Here is a 15,695-nt window from a genome sequence, read left to right as displayed (position 1 = left end):
TGACTAAAAGGAGACCTCTAGAGAAATTTGTTGTAATCTTTCAAACAGCTGTTAAGTAGTACTTTTCTTTCCTGAAATGCCTCTATCAAAGCTTAATTGCTTCTGCATTTTAAGAGGGAGAAATATTTCTCATCACATTTTCCTTAATCTGGACTTTATTACTCAACACTTCACTTCATTGTGCTTGTAGCAACTGATAAACAAGGACAAAATTACCACATTGAAAATGCCTATCAAGACAGGAAATCGGCACAGAATATTAAATAACTGGTTTGGGGTTTTTTTATTTAGTTTTTATTATTCCTTTAACTCTGAAGACAAAGTTTTTCTCCGTTTTGTAAAATATACTACAATTGTTAAGCCTTTGTACTGAAAAAAAAAACCGGCAACAAGCTAAGGCGGGACAAAAGCTGTGGTTTTGCAAACTTGCAATAGCAGCTGCTGATACAGGAAGCATTTAAAGACCGTAGCCCAAAGGACAACAACTCAAAGATGGTTGTGAATTTTCAGTCGACTACTGTAAGACGATAAGAGCTTCGCTCACCCACACCTCAAGCTGGAGAGCAGAAACAGGATTTGCAGCGTGCACCGAAACCCCGGCCAGCGTTATCCTGCTGCTGCTCAGCCCAAACGTGCGATTCAGAAATGGAACTGCCAAAGCACCTAGCCGGGAGGGAAAGGGAGCCGTTCCCCTCCCGGAGTTCGCCTACCTTCATCTTTAGAGGTTATTTGAGGGATTCCAGCTCAAAGACTTCTCCCCGCGAGGAAACACTGCAAAACAAGAAGGGGGGAGGGAGGGGTTAAGGCGGACCCGCGTGAGCGTGGGTCTCCCCGTGAGAGGCGGCCGAGCTGCCCGGCGCGGGCGGGCGGGAGCCGCCGCCCGTCCCAGCCCCGCCGGGCCGCGGAGGGAGCGGGGCCGCGGCCACCGCTTCCCGCCCGGCGGCCCCTCGGTGTGTCACGTCGCCATTTGCTCCCCGCCTCAGGGCGGAGGGGCCGGGACGCGCGTTCCAGCCGGGAGGGAAACCCGCCGCCCCACACGGTCGGCTTCGTCGCCGGGGTCGGCGGGGCCCGTCGCCGTCGCCGCCTTCCCCGCCCCTCCCCGGCCCTCACAACTTTCTGCGGCCCGCGGAGAGACGCGCCGCCGAGCCCCTCCTCCCCGCCCCCCTCACCCGCCGGCCGGGCGGACTCCCCGCTCCCTCCCCACGGACACCCGCCGGGACGCCGCAGCCCCCGGCCCGGGGGACGGCCGCGGGCGGGGGGGAGGTGCAGCGGGGGCGGGCCGGCGCCGCGCGGCTGAAGGGGCTCGAGGATGGAAGGCGGCGCGGGCGGGCGGTCGCCGCCGCCAAGGGTCGGGGCAGCCCCGGGGGGAGGCGGCCGGGACGCTCGGAGAGGGCACGGGGCGGGGAGTTCGGCGGGGAAGGGAGTCCCCGTCCCCGCCGTGAGGGGAGCAGCGCGCGTCCCCGCTCCCTCACGAAGTGGAAGGGCGCGCTGGTGCGGAGCGCGGGGGGGGGAAGCTCCCGGCGCCGCTCCGCGCCCCTTTCCCCGGGACGGCGGCGGAGTTGCGGCTTGCCGAGTCGCCCGCCGCCTTCGCTGCCTCCTACCTGGAAACTCGGAGCGAAGTGGGCAGCCCCCGCGCTGCCCGGCCCGGCCTGGCCCCACCGCGCTGCCAGCGCCGCGGCCCCCTCCGAGACGACGACAGCCCCGCGAGCGGCGGCGGCTGAGCGCGGCCCCGCTCCGCCCCCTCCAGCCCGGACTCGCACCGAATCACCAGCGGGAGCCCAATAACAAGCTGTTGAGCAGAATCTGTCCTGCTTGAACTCCCATTGGCCCCCTCGTGACGCCCCGGGGGCTCTGCCCCTCTCGGATTGGGTGCCGCGGACAGCACCCCCATTGGTCACAGGGCGACCGGCTGAGGGCATTGGCCAGCCGTCGAAGCAGGTAGAGCTACGGAGACTTTTGATTGGTGTTCGTTCGGAGCGCCATCCGATTGGTGGAGGTTGAAGTGAAGTCAGTGTCCCCCGGTGGCTGATTGGTAGGAGCTGGATCCGGATGTCGCTCTGGGCGCGGTGATTGGGCACAACTGGGGGACAGGAAGAGAAACGGCGCGACACGATTGGTGTGAGGCGTCTCTTGGAGACGCGGTGGGGCGGGGACGAGAGGTAGGGAGGGGGGCGGTGGGGGGCGGAGACGGCGTCCTGCGGCGGCGGTGGCCCGGGGCACGCAGAGCGCATGCGCCGCGGTCAGCCTCCCGGCGCCATTTTGTGTGGGGCTCTTTCCCATTTTAGGCCGCGGGAGGAAGGAACCGGGAGTGGTCAGCGCCTCTCCCGCGGGGGGAGGTGGGGGAGCTGTGGGCAGTGGTGGAGGTGACGGGCTCGGTGGGAAGCTACCTTCCGCCCTTCGAAGAGGCTGCGCCTCGTTTCTTTCTCGCCGCCCACCCCCGCGTTGGATGGCGGCGGCCGCGTCGCTCCCGCTCGGTGGTGATGGCGCAGGAGCGGGCCCGGACGGACCCGGAAGTGGAGCGGCGGCCATGGAGGGGTGGTGGCGGCGCCTCTGGCGGCGCACGGCGGAACCGCTGGCCGAGCGTCCCGGTGAGGCGCGGGCCCGCAGCCACCGTTTCCCCGCGGAGCCTGCCGGAGCCGAGCGGCGGTTCCGAGGCGGCCGGCCAGCCCGCCCACCGGGGTCGCTGCCGAGCGCCCCAGCAGAGACACCGCCGGGGCTGCAGGTAGGGGCTGCAGGCGCCGCCCGTGCCGGTTTCCCCTCCCGCCGGTCCCTCAGCCGGTGCGGGCGGGGCACGGGTCGCCGCGCTTCCTTGAGAGGAAGGCGTTGCTGTGTCGCCATTAATCCTCCCCTGCTGCCCGTGACGCATTTGGGGTGAAGCTCGGGGAGGGGGATGTGACCGTCTCTTGCTGCCCGGTCGCTTCTGCACATGGTGCTGGCGGTGGCTGCCAGGCCTCCTGCCAGGCGGCTGAGGTCATCCCTTCGCAGGAAGACGCAGCAAGGACAGGAGAGGACTGGTGTGGACGGGGGCTGAGTGCTTTTCGGAGTGTGCCTATGGGGGAATGTATTCCTGTCCAGTCCTGCCTTACCTGTGCCGGATGCTCTCTGAAGGTGTAGTCGTACAAGGCAGGCTACCTGCACGTGTCGGAGGACCTCGAAGAGAATTTGGTGTTAGAGGCTAGCTTTGACACTACTAAACAGGAGTTACTAACTGAAGCCTGTAATAAAGTTATGTATTTTTTTTAACATTAGTGTTACACTGACTTTTTATGTAAAATTTGCTCCATGATTGAATGTAATGCAAATCCGTTACTTTTCTGCATACGTTTTACAGTGCGCGCTCTCGGCTACAAGACATACTTTAGGTTTATCTAAAGCAGCAGTGGAGGGACCTATCAATATAATTAAGAGATCCATTGTGCTCATTTGACAGAAATGGATTGTCACTTCAGGTGTAGTTTCCATATAGGTTCTGGTTTGGAGGTGTTTTGGTTTTCTTGGCCTTTTTGAAAATCAAATCTGAAGCTTTGGAAAGCAAAAGGATGGTTCTCCAGGGAGTTTGTTGAGCAATGCTGTATAGATAAGCTCTGAAGGTTTAGTAAGGCATAGTGCACACGAGGCACGTCTAGAATTGACTACAGGAGATTTGTAACACGGGGGAAGGATAGCTTTAGAGTTCTGGTGTTCAGATCTAGGTTGTAAATATAAAGATGCTTGAAGATATATACAAAATGTATAAAGGTTTGAGGTGCTTTTGATGCTGAGGGAACTTTGATTCTGTGCTGTAGTTCTACTTTATGCAGTGGATAAACTGCAAATTATTGTTTAGAATACATTAAATCTAACCCAAATGTTAACAAAACTGAAAAAATTCACTTTGGCTGTGAACTTCTGATCTAACTATGGCATGTATTGGCCGAATCACGAGTTGCAGATTGTGAGCTTTTTTGAGGCATGATTTGTATCAATGTACTAAGCACAGTACCATTCAATAAATAACAGTTTGTGACAAAACTAATCAGTCTTGTTTTTGATTTTTAGCAGAAAAATCCTCTCCACCTGTATGTATCTGTTGCAGCTGGCGTGCTTAGGAGGTTCATGGCACATCACCCATCTAGCTGTTGTGAGCGAAAGGACTCTTTTCCTATATAGCCAGTCAGCAGGAGAGGTGACTTGTTCTTTTATGGTATTTAGAGCACCTAAGAATGTCTAGCTAGGCAGCTCACCAAAGAGCGTAAACATTATCACACAACTTAGGGATGATGTCTGGTATAATCAAATGAAAAAGCTGTGCTTTGGCAAGCTGGAGAAAGTGTCTCGTTTTAGCTTAAAATAACTTTACATTAGAATGTGAACTTCAGGGTTATGCCATGATACTGAAATTTTACACCCTAGATATATGTCAGTGTTAACTAGTCCTGAGACTTCCAAACCAGCTTGGTTATACTGGATCCTCGCAACTGTGCCCCATCCCCTAGCGCCATCCCTTATAGGGAAGCAGTTGAAATGAGTGGAAGAAATGAGCAGTGGACTTTATTGTTGTGAGCCTCTTCATCATGAGTCACTCTGTTAACTTTACAGAGTTAACATTTTAGAAGGTCTAGAGAGAGATGATCATAGTAAGTCCTTTTGGTGTTTAATCTCTAAATAGACATGCTGTAAGGTAGAAAAAATTTTAACATCATTGTTCAATGCAGCGGTACATGTATTATGTGTACTTTGTTAGTACCAGAAGTCTTGTAAATGCAGTACAGGAGACTTACCTGGGGGTATGGATTTTGGTCTTAGCTTATGCAAATTAGGACAAGGCTTCTTAATTTAAAAACGGTTAACACAAAAGCATCAAGGCATTCTAAGCATGACACTGGTCTTTGGTCACATGTAATTCTAGAAGTTAGGTGATGGCTAGAAATTAGAAAAAGAAAATATACTTAAAAACATCTTTGGTGTATTAGTTGCAGAACGTACAGAGATTTTGCCCAAAGTCTTTTATATATGTGGTGCTCAATAGGAAAAGGCAAGTATAGGAGCGGCTGTATCTTACAGTATTCTTTATAAGAATAACAGAATAAGTAGTAAACAAATAAAACTGTTGAATGTATCATGTGGCTTCGATGAGAAGAGAGAAAAAATAATGAGAAGAGAGATTTCTGGGATAAGGAAGATGTTTTAATTCTGTTCCATAGTCGCATGCTGCTCTTGACATACTACATTTACATGTAGATAAAAGAACTCTGAATACACATAGAATCACAGCCAAAATATTCTAGAACTACCGATTCTTGTTCTAACATTGGGCTGCTTTGTATGTGATGAAATACTGTGCTATTTCATGTCAGACTTTGCAGATGTTCAGGAGGCTTTTAGCTTCTTTTATTTTTGTCTCAAGTGTTTAGTTATTTTTTTTTAAATGCTCTTTCCCTTGGTGTTGCTATTCTGTAAGTAAATTGGCAATATTTTTCCAGTGGTGATTGAGCAAGCATCTGCCTTGTGGTTCAGAGCCTCTGTCTGTGTGGAACTGCTGTATTTCTGTACAAATGAAGGTCAGATGTATGCTTCTCGTAAACCTTTATTATCTAAGTGATTGCAAACCGCTTCAGACAAGAACATGGTAAGAAGTTGTGAAGTACTTAGTGTGCAGTTTTAAAGGAAAAAAATGCCAATGAATGTGAAGTTGACAACAGAAAAGTTCAGTTGGGGATAGCTAGATTGTAAAAATGAAAGGTCAAACCTTTCCTAGTCATGGAGAAAATTGTGGTTTACTGTTAACTATGAGTAACAAGTTCCTTCATATTTATTCTCATGTGTGTGAGGGGGAGAAAACAAACAAAAAAAACCCCAAACAAAAACACCTGGTAATGCTAAATGCTTACCTACAGTTTCCCCAACTCTGGCATGTTCCTGTCCCTGTGTTCAGAAAAATGCATATTTAGTTATTCACACATAACTGCACTTGCAGTTTTTCATAATTTCATTGTGAGTGCTGGAGAAGACACAAAGTTTAGCAGCCCTTAGGAAGCCTGAATTAGTGCATTACAGCCACTGAAGTTTAGTAGTGGTCTCTTGAACCTAGTATGGGTATGTTTTGCAGCAATGCAGTATCTCTTCTGGGTGTGAATAATCTTAAATATTTGTGACACAGTACTTTGTGTGAGAAAAATCTGAGAATTGGGATTCCTGTTAGCTCTGCAGCTGACAGTAATACTCATTTTGTAGTTGCTTTTATCAGTAGCACTGGTAAAATGATATTATGTGCTCAGCTTTTCAGAGTAGCTCTTAGCAGCTTCAGAGATCTCCAGGGAGAAGTAGTCCCATTTTTACTAAATAAACTATGTCCAGACTTTGTTGTGCTTTGTGGCTGCAGTTCTTAACTACAATCCTGTGTGTTAACAAAATGTGTGTAGAAATCAGTGATGCGTTAACCTGATCTGTGTTATTAGCAGCCTAGCACCAAGAGGAGAGGTTTTTGTTCTCGACTGATGTAACTGCAGCTTTCATCCTGGCCTGTTAGCTGTGTGGGGGTGTTTTGGCAGGTATCATGCAATCTTTTAATTCCAAATGTAAAATGTTCCTTTTTTTAAGACTGATTTGGTAATCTTGTGTTTGGACAGAGTAAGAGCTGTGTTGTAAGAAATTATTTTTATTCTTTCTGGTATGTAATTTTCTATTATGATAGCTAACATATTTGTATTGAATGTTAATGTTAGCTAATTTAGCAACTATGGAAGAAGGGTGCCCATTGCCAGGGTTTGCTTAAGACTAGATTCTAAAGCCAGTTTTTTGCATGTTTTTTCATGTGCTGTTAAATTATCTGAATATATAATTTCTCTTCTGTTGCCTAGCAAAGGGATGCAAGATGCAGAATTTGATTACAAATCCACTTAATTTCTTGTATTATTTTTAAGGACTACAAGGTCCCATTGGTGACAATAGTGAGGCTATTACAACTACACTGGGGAAGTCATGCAGTGTTGCAAAACAATAGCTCACAGTACTACAGAGAAGCTGAAGATTTGTACAGCAGCTTTAATTTAGATATGGCAAAGGACTTAAGTTGTCATCATCTGCAATCAAGTGATCAGCCTGTCTTTCAAAACTTAAAGTAGATGCTTGAAGACAAATGAGGATTTAGTTACTGTTCCGGGCAGTAATGTTACTTACGTGACTGCTGAAGGAGAGCATCCTTATATATTTTTCAAAATAACAGTTTGTCTCTGAATGCCAGCAGTAAAAGCAGAGAATTAGATCTACCTGTCATTAGTGAGCAATCAAACGTTCTGTTTCAGGCTTTATGACTAACTTTTTTTGTGACAGGGCACAAGATACTAGTTAGTACTAGAAATGTATCCTGTGCATGTACATATATGGGCTATGTTCAGCCATTCCAGTATTGTAAACTTTAAAACTCTGTATTTTTTAACTGCCTTCCAAATTATCTCTACAGCATGCAGCGCTTTTTCCTGGCTTCTGAGCTGTAGTCATTACTACTGATGTAAACATTCTATCTCTGGAAGTTCTGATCTTCCAAGGTGAGAAGAGGTGATTTTTCTACAGGATTGGGGGAGTGGTTTTCTCGGTAAATAGTCAGTTACTAGGCTACAGAGCAAATCTGGTTTCAGTTGAAAGTTGAAAACATTTAAACTTGCATCTGAATCTCTAAATAGTCTGTATTCTTCCTAACAGAGTCAAATCTTGTTTATAAATACTACTGCTTGAGTAACATCTCATCTAAATCAAACATATAAGGTAGAACTTGAATGCAAAACCTGTGTGTTTTTGGGGGTGGCAATTACCTATTTCATTGCTATGAAAACTAACAGGAGGAAGTCTTTTAAAGTTTTAGCATTTAAATGAGGTTGCATGTTGTATTTAAAGAACTTGACTGCAGTCTTTTGAGTAAATTAAGCTTCTGAAGTAGAAGGTATTCCTCCTTAAATATTTAACCTCTGATACCTACTTTGGAGGAACATTGTGGTCACTTTTCCAGGTTTTTGTGATACCAGCCTGGGAATAAATATACTGAATAGGTGTCCAGTGCTATTCATTTCTAAGATGTCGATTGCTGCTGATGTTAGAGCTGAAGCAGGCTCTTGTTTCACTTTGGTAGAGAACTAACTCTAGTTGGATTAATTTCTCAGTACCTGTGTTAGTAGATGCAAGTTTTCTTGGTTTTCCAAAGTAGTTTTGAGTGATCTGTCATGGCCAATCTGAAGTAAGAATCTTCCTTGCTTATGCTACCTGTTGTTAGTTTATATCTTGGAAGGCTTTTTTTTTTCCCCCCTTCCCGATAAGACTTCTTGCTGCAGAAGTAGACACGTTAAAAAGTACAAGAAGGAAATAAAGCTGTTAAGAGTGAAGTTCTCATATAAACAAGCTTTTTCAGATGCTGGTAAGTGGCTTGCTCAGTTTGGATTTTTACTAAAATATATTTTTCCATACTTGCAGAGATAAAAAATAGGGTTCTGATACTGATGGTGAGTCCTTGGACATGGTCTACCAGCCAGCATGGGTGTCACTCAAGCTTGTCAGCACTGATAAGCTGTTGATTAAAATGACAGATTTTTACAGATGGGGCTTGTAGAGCAACACAATCCAACCGAACTGGGGCTGTAGATGCACGGTCTTTCCTTGTAACTAGTCTCCAGAACGCAATGTGTATGCCACTAGTAGTGTGCAGCCTAGCACAAAGAAGCAAGAACTGCTTCTGCAAAGCATGGTTGTTCAGTAAAAGAAAGCTTTGGAGGGCAGTCGTTACGTGGCCTTTTTTTCAGGGCTTTTGCTTGTCCAAAGTACTTTAATGCCTTAGGGTTAACTTACTTTTCAGCCTCAGCTAACAAGACTGCAGTTGGTCAGTATTCTTTTTTAAAAGTATTAATGCCGTCAATCTTTTGAATTAAATGTTTTTATCTGTAAGTAGCTGCTGTTAGTGAGAATCTACAGTTTAGCCAGTGATTAAATTCTTAATTCCTACATAGCTGCATTTTTCAGAAGATACTTTTTATTTGTGTATATTGTTTGGAGGTTTGTTACTACAAGTAGTTAATTTTCAGGTGGCCAGGGAGTTACCTGACCAATCAACACTGTGTAATGCACACTTAACCTGTGAATTAATTGCAAGACTGTACTGTTTGCAGGAGGTTTGTACCTTCAGGGATATGCTTTCTCCTGCAGTTCTTTTCTGTGTAGTCTTGTCACTTCATTAGTTACATCAGTACAGCTGTAAACAGAACGACTGAGATGAGCTGTGTTGTGTGGCATCCACAACTCTGAAAGAACAAAATACATGTCTTTTTTGGAGACTTTAGTTATTCTGCATCAATGAAAGATCTGTTATTAGTGTGGGAGTGATCTCCTTGCAAGCAGCACAACAGGGGACAAACTGGTATGAGTGTAGAAACAAGCATTTGGCTGGGGGAAGTAGTTGCTTGTTAAACCAACTGATGGGAAACACATTTTGATTCTGCCTCCTAAAATAGTATTTCAGATTTTTTTTCTATTGATGATGTATATAGAAAAGTATTTGGGAAAAATAGCCCCTCAAATGCTGTGCTTTGTAGACTGTGGAAACACCTAGAATTAGAGCTGAAATTGAGCTTTACATAAGCATTCTGTTAAAGTCATTTAGCACTTCCTTTGCTGCTCTTGACACCTGTGAATGCAGTAACAGGTCTCTGTCCTTCCCTGAAAAAATGAAAGTAGCAGATTCCTGCATTTCTGAAATCCCTGCAAACAAGAAAAAATTAACTTACAAAGACTTGGGGCATCACTTGGGTGAGTTTTTGGGTTTTGTGTATGCGTGCATTTGAAATGTATTGAATTCTGTGTGAATTTACTGTAATTGTACTTACTGTTAATCTGCTGAAATTGGAATCATAACGAATGTATTTTGGATATGCAGGCAGTACCAAATGATATCTTACTTTATGCAGCAATAAACCACCCCATGTTTTTTCTAAACTCTTACTTGACTTCTCTTACCACGTCACCTAAAATGGTATTTTCAGTGTGTAGTTCTGTAGGGGAGACTTAAGTTTTTCCTGTATCTGGTTATATGCACATGTTTGGACTTTAAGCTATGTGATGCTGCTGCCTACTTTATTCTAGTTGTCCATTTTTGGTTGGCACAGCAACTTGTAAGGACCATTTTTAAACAACTGTTTCAGAGTCCTTTAATAGCAGTGTACTGAAGATGAAAGACCACTGCACAGTGGTTGTTTAGCCCATCTGGAAACAGGAGACTCAGTTTGAGCTTCATTGTAGATCCCATGTTCTCAAATACTAGAATGTATTTACGGGACAAACAGTAAGGTTACACTCTTCTTACCTCTTCTACCACCTGTTTTCTGCAACTCTAAAAAGACACAATAGGTAGCAAGATCTTCTGTGGTGGAAAGTTACAAGCAGTTGGTGTCTCAAAATAGCTCTCAGTTCTTAAGTAAAAGTAACTTCCTTGCTGCATGTAACTTGAAAAACTGGTGGGTGGGTGAAGAGCTAGTCCTTGTCTTACAGGCATACACAACTGAAGGAAGAAAATGAGGGGGAGAGAACAGTCTCTGTGCTGTATTTTTGGTGCTATTATAGTATAAAAATTGTCATGACAATTAATACTATTTTTCTCTTCAGAATCTTTAAACTCTGCACTTTATTTTAAGGTCCTGATTTTATCTTCCAGCTGATAAATGCTTAAGATGCATCGTTGAATTCACATGTTTCGTGTTCCCTTCTATGGTTACAGTTTTATCTTAAGGAAGAGACTTGCGAAACAACATACGTAGTTATTCCAAATCCCGTTCCTTAAGGGTGACTTGGGCTATATAGCGAGAGAGCATCCCAAGCAGTATTGCATCTGTATGGAGAGTCACACTTTCAGCATGTGGGGCTTTTAACCTGAGGCCATCAAGCTATTTTTGGTGATGAGAAGGAAATAACCAATGACCTGATGCTTGGTACACTTCAGATCTGCATGAGACAAACTGTTTGAAATGTTTCTTCTCTGAGAGCACCAAATACACATTGGTAGTATTTCTGTTGGAGATGCCCTTATGGGTATCTATCTGCCACACAGCAAATTATACGTATGGGTTACTTCTATGAGCTTCTAACAGCTCAATCGTGCCATGATTTTATCAGCAATACTAGTCAGTAGTAATGAAGATATTATCCAAACCAGTAATTGTTATGGCCATGTAAAGGTAGTACAAACAATGAAAACTTATTATCCAGGTGAAATAGCCTAAACTTGATTTTTGAACTCTGCAAGTCCAGTTGCATACTCTAAAATGTGCCCTGGTGCAGTCCCAGAGATGTATGTAAGTAAACTAGATACTGATGTCTTTTTTTTTTGTCACCTGCAGTTCACCATAGTCCCCTTAATTCTCTTGGACAAGGCTTCTGCATGTGGACTTGCTGATTAAATAATTATGACAGGGAATGTGACATACCTAGTCTTGTTAAATATCAGAGTAGTGATTCATCAGGTGCTGAGTAACAGTCAGTGGATGTATGAGATGTAAAGGGAGAGGAAGCATCTTCCTGTACAGCCTACTCTTGAGTCATTGTTGATTCTATGAACTTCTAAAATACTCCCTGGTGGAGGGATGAATTTAAGCTAAGCAATTACAGTCCTTTCTGGTGTTCTGTTAAAGCATGTGCTTTGGGTCTTGAGCAACAGAATATGCCATTAAAACTCTGAGCTTAAAGTGTTACAGCATGGCAAGAACTACAGTTATGCATTCCAAGTGGGTATTTGACTTTCTGCTGTATTGTGTATTCCCATAAATGGCCAGAGTCTGGACTAAGTAGGTTACTTGTGGAGCCTGAAGCAAGAAGTGCTGCTTGGTATAGGCTAATTATGCTTTTCTGATATCTTTAGAACTGAAACTTCCCAGTGCTTTGGGCAGAAATAAATCAAAATGAGATTGTTTAGAATCACCTCTTGCTTAAGTCTCCAATTCACAAATTTTTACCCTGCCCATTTGTTAGCCTTGCAATGCATTTTCACATTTCAGTGTTACACCAAAGCTATAATTGACCTTTTCCAAGCCAATTATAAAAGCTAATTTTAATTTTAATTTTAGGGAAGGGGCTCCAAGCCATCCTTTTGTAGGAAAGGGTGCTGCCTCTGCTGCTGAAGGCTGGTTCTGGGAGCCTTCAGAGGTCCCTCTCTGTTGTGGTTTAACCCCAGCTGGCAACTAAGCCCCACACAGCTGCTGGCTCTCTCCACCCCCCCAAGCAGCATGGGGGAGAGAATTGGAAGAGTAAAAGTGAAAGAAACTTGTGGGTTGAGATAAAGAAAAGAGAGTTTAATAGGTAAAGCAAAAGCCATGCAAAGCAAGGAATTCATTTACCACTTCCCCCTGGCAGGCAGGTGTTCAGCCATCTCCAGGAAAGCAGAGCTCCATCATTTGGGAAGCGAAATGCCATCACTCTGAATGTTCCCTCCTTCCTTCTTCCCCAGCTCTACATACTGAGCATGACATCGTATGGTATAGAATATCCCTCTGTCCAGTGTGGGTCAGCTGTCCTGGCTGTGCCTCTTCCCAGCTTCCCCCTGCACCCCCAGCCTTCTCACTGGCAGGCCAGCATGAGAAACTGGACAGTCCTTGACTGCTTAGCAACAACCCAAAACATTGGTGTGTTATCATTATTTTTATCCCATGTCCAAAACATAGGCTCATACAAGCTGCTATGGAAAAAAATTAACTCTATCCCAGCTGACACCAGGACACTGTCACAGACTCGACTGTTAGGTCTGTCATACTGGGCCTGCATGTGTTTTCAGCCAGCTGGGCTGCCCTAGTGCCTTGGCATGTGACAAGACTCACTGCTCTCAGGGAGCTTACTCAAAAGTAGTAAGATTTAAGTAGGTGCATGTGATATCCTTTGTCTCAAGAAACAGCTCTTCTAGAGCTTCCATTCCCCAGACTGAGCATACATACTTTCTCCAGCTATGCCTCACAGCTGAAGCTACAGGAGACTGACTGGTGGAAGCTTTCAAATCTTTGTTCTAGCTACCTGATCAGTTGTTGTCCTCTGGGCTTAAATCAAACTTTTCCTCCTAGATATTGTTTAAGACTGGAGGGTAAGGGAGTACCTACAATACAGCTAGGTTAATTTTTTTTTTCCCTAGTCCTGTATTTAAAAAAAAGCCTCTGCTAAAAGTAAGCTGCTTTTAAGTGAGATTTAATATTCTTTTATCCTGTTCTGTAACAGATCTAGTCCTCAATTAAATAATAATGTCAGATCCAGCTCAAGCCCTTCTGGAGCTTAGCTTTCACCAAGTGATTTGCCTCAGACAGCTCTAAATATTTAGGAAAAAACCCCACATGGCCTCCAACATTTAATCAAAGTTTAATGATTTTGTGCTGTCACACTGTATTTTTAAGTCTTTATGTGGTCAGTGTTGCCATGAGTAGCTACTTAAACCACTTCCTCCTTCTTGGAAGACTTCTTCCCCTCCTCAACTTCCACTGTTTGACACAGCAACAAGTAAATACTAATTCTCAGTAGGCCAAATGAAACTAATGAATTTTGCTATCAGGTATGGATTAAATTAGTGAAACATTATGATAGCTACTGCACAAATGTATAATTAAGCATTCTTAAGTAACTGGCTTTGAATTAGTAAGTTACTTGTTAAATGCAGTGTGGTTGTCTCATTGGTTATCCCTGTTGGAAATTCTCCTGCAATTAAGTTAAGGCTACCAAAAAAGCTTGGGGGGGGGGGAGGGGGCACAGTAGTTTTCCTGCTGAAATTAGAGTCCTTCTGGACTAGAAATCTCTTCTAACATTCCCTGGGCCCTAGCAAAGCTTGACTTCAGATCAAACAGAAGCCTGCTAGCTTTCTGTTTCTAAAGTTAAGGGAAATTTCAATACTAAAATAGCTTATTTAGTATTTTTCTGCTCTTTTCCTCCTTAACTGTTCTCTCCTGAATAAATGCAAATACTTTTTCCCTACCTTCTAATGCTTACTTTTTTCCCCTTTTTCCCCATCTGCAGTCAATGGAAATACTAGATTATTTTTTGTCCTTACCACAGATAAAGATCAATTCTCATAAAGAGGTTGAGCCTATATTCTGGTAACTTAGTTACTTAATTTGGAAAAGAATGTGACAGTAAGTAGTGACCTTGGTATTGTTTAATTAAATCTTGCTGTGAGAGGTGGGACTGCGATGCAGCACTTTGTACATACTACTATCTACTGCAAAATGCACATATTCTTGAGTTGCTTCTCATGGATTTTATGCACCTTTCTACAACAGGCAAAAAATCAGAGCATGGTTCTTCAAAGGAGCTTTTTAGACAGCTACTTATTAGAGAACATGACAACCTGGAAATTCTGAATAAGCATAGTGGGTGGTTCTTTTCACATATTGTAGAACATCTTCCTTCCACTTTATCTTGTAAGTATACACAGCTGATCTTGCTCTTCACACTTAACCCTGAAACCTGACTTGTGTAACTTGTTGTAATACTTCCTGTCCCCAATTCTGAACAGCTGTCACTGAAAGGATTGGATGAATGTGTGTAACCACACATGAGAATGGTTTTTAATTTCCATTTAACAGTTTGTTGGTATCACTTTAGGTATAGCATAAAGACAAAGTGAAGAGAATCAAGTAGAATTTCTCTGCTGTCATACACAGTGAGAAAGATCAGCCCTCAGCTAATGCTTAGAGTGCTGATGAGAGTTTCCTGACTGGCACTCACTAATGACTCAAACAGCTGCATCAGCAGTAAACTGATTCAATTTGGAGAAATGCAACACAGGACCAAAGGCTGACTCAGTGTAACTGCTGTACTATTGCCTCAGGAGGAGACACAAAAGGAGGCTGTCTGTCACAGTCATGATTAACACAGGCTCAGTCAGGCCTGATCAAGAGTTCCAGCAGCCTTTGAAAGCCATGTCCAGCTGCAGAGGCAAGAGCTCAGGTAGCTTGACTCCAGCTAAGGCTTAAGCCTGAGCCAGTCTCTGAGTATCAAGATGGGCCCATCTATCTCTATTGACTTCCCCTTGTCACAAAAAGGAAGTACAGCCTGTATCTTGTAATCTCATTGGGAAAGAGAGAGTAGAACAGCAGGTGTTTTTTCAAAAGGAAAAAAACCTGTGTAAAAAAAATAAACCTGCAAAGGTTTATTAAAACAAACCGTTTTGTTCTAAGGGCTGGTGATCATTAGTGTGTAGTACTAAAGCTGAGGAGTTTGTCCATTAGAAGAGTATGCATTTTAGATTAAGAATTTTAACTGCATGTACAAACAAGACTTCAATTTTAACTGAGTTTTAAGGCAGTGAACAGAATGGTTTGTTACCTTGTCTATTCCAGTCACTTCAAAGTTTTGAAAGACAGGCTTTTTTCCTAGGAAGTGGGGAAAGAAAGCAGGAAAGCTTCTGTTCAACTTCTGTGAAGGTCAGTAATTGATAAAGTTAATTCAGAAATTATTTAAGAAACTACATGTGAATGAAGCTGTTTAAAAACAGTTTAGGTCTTCAAGCATTAATTCCAGTTACGTCGCTTAATAGATCTCTCAGCTTCAGAAATTAACACAAGCACTATTTTAAGCTGAATTAGTTTTTATTTTTTCCAACTTTGCCTAGACTTAATACTTCACATGAAAATTCCTTTTCCTGAACCCTTGCTTGTTATGTAGGCTGTTTGGAGTGGTCAGCTGTGCACCTCACCTCAACCTGTAACCAGCTG

At 44.0% G+C, this 15,695-nt stretch overlaps 1 protein-coding gene across 1 annotated transcript in view; it reads right to left on the bottom strand.

Annotated features, from left to right (window-relative positions):
* ARID4A (AT-rich interaction domain 4A) overlaps positions 1-2,231 on the bottom strand; it is a gene marked incomplete at both ends in the record, with an annotated part of 49,475 nt that extends 47,244 nt beyond the window's left edge. The window contains 1 exon segment of the mRNA XM_082000954.1: positions 1,170-2,231. Coding sequence (XP_081857080.1) covers positions 1,170-2,231 — 1,062 coding nt within the window.
* Positions 2,232-15,695: the final 13,464 nt, after the last annotated feature.

This window comes from Phaethon aethereus (assembly GCF_964289735.1).
Source record: "Phaethon aethereus genome assembly, chromosome: 5".
In the NCBI taxonomy this organism is placed as follows: Eukaryota; Metazoa; Chordata; class Aves; order Phaethontiformes; family Phaethontidae; genus Phaethon; species Phaethon aethereus.
Note: the sequence above shows the minus strand (reverse complement) of the source record. Positions and strands in the feature narration are given on the sequence as shown.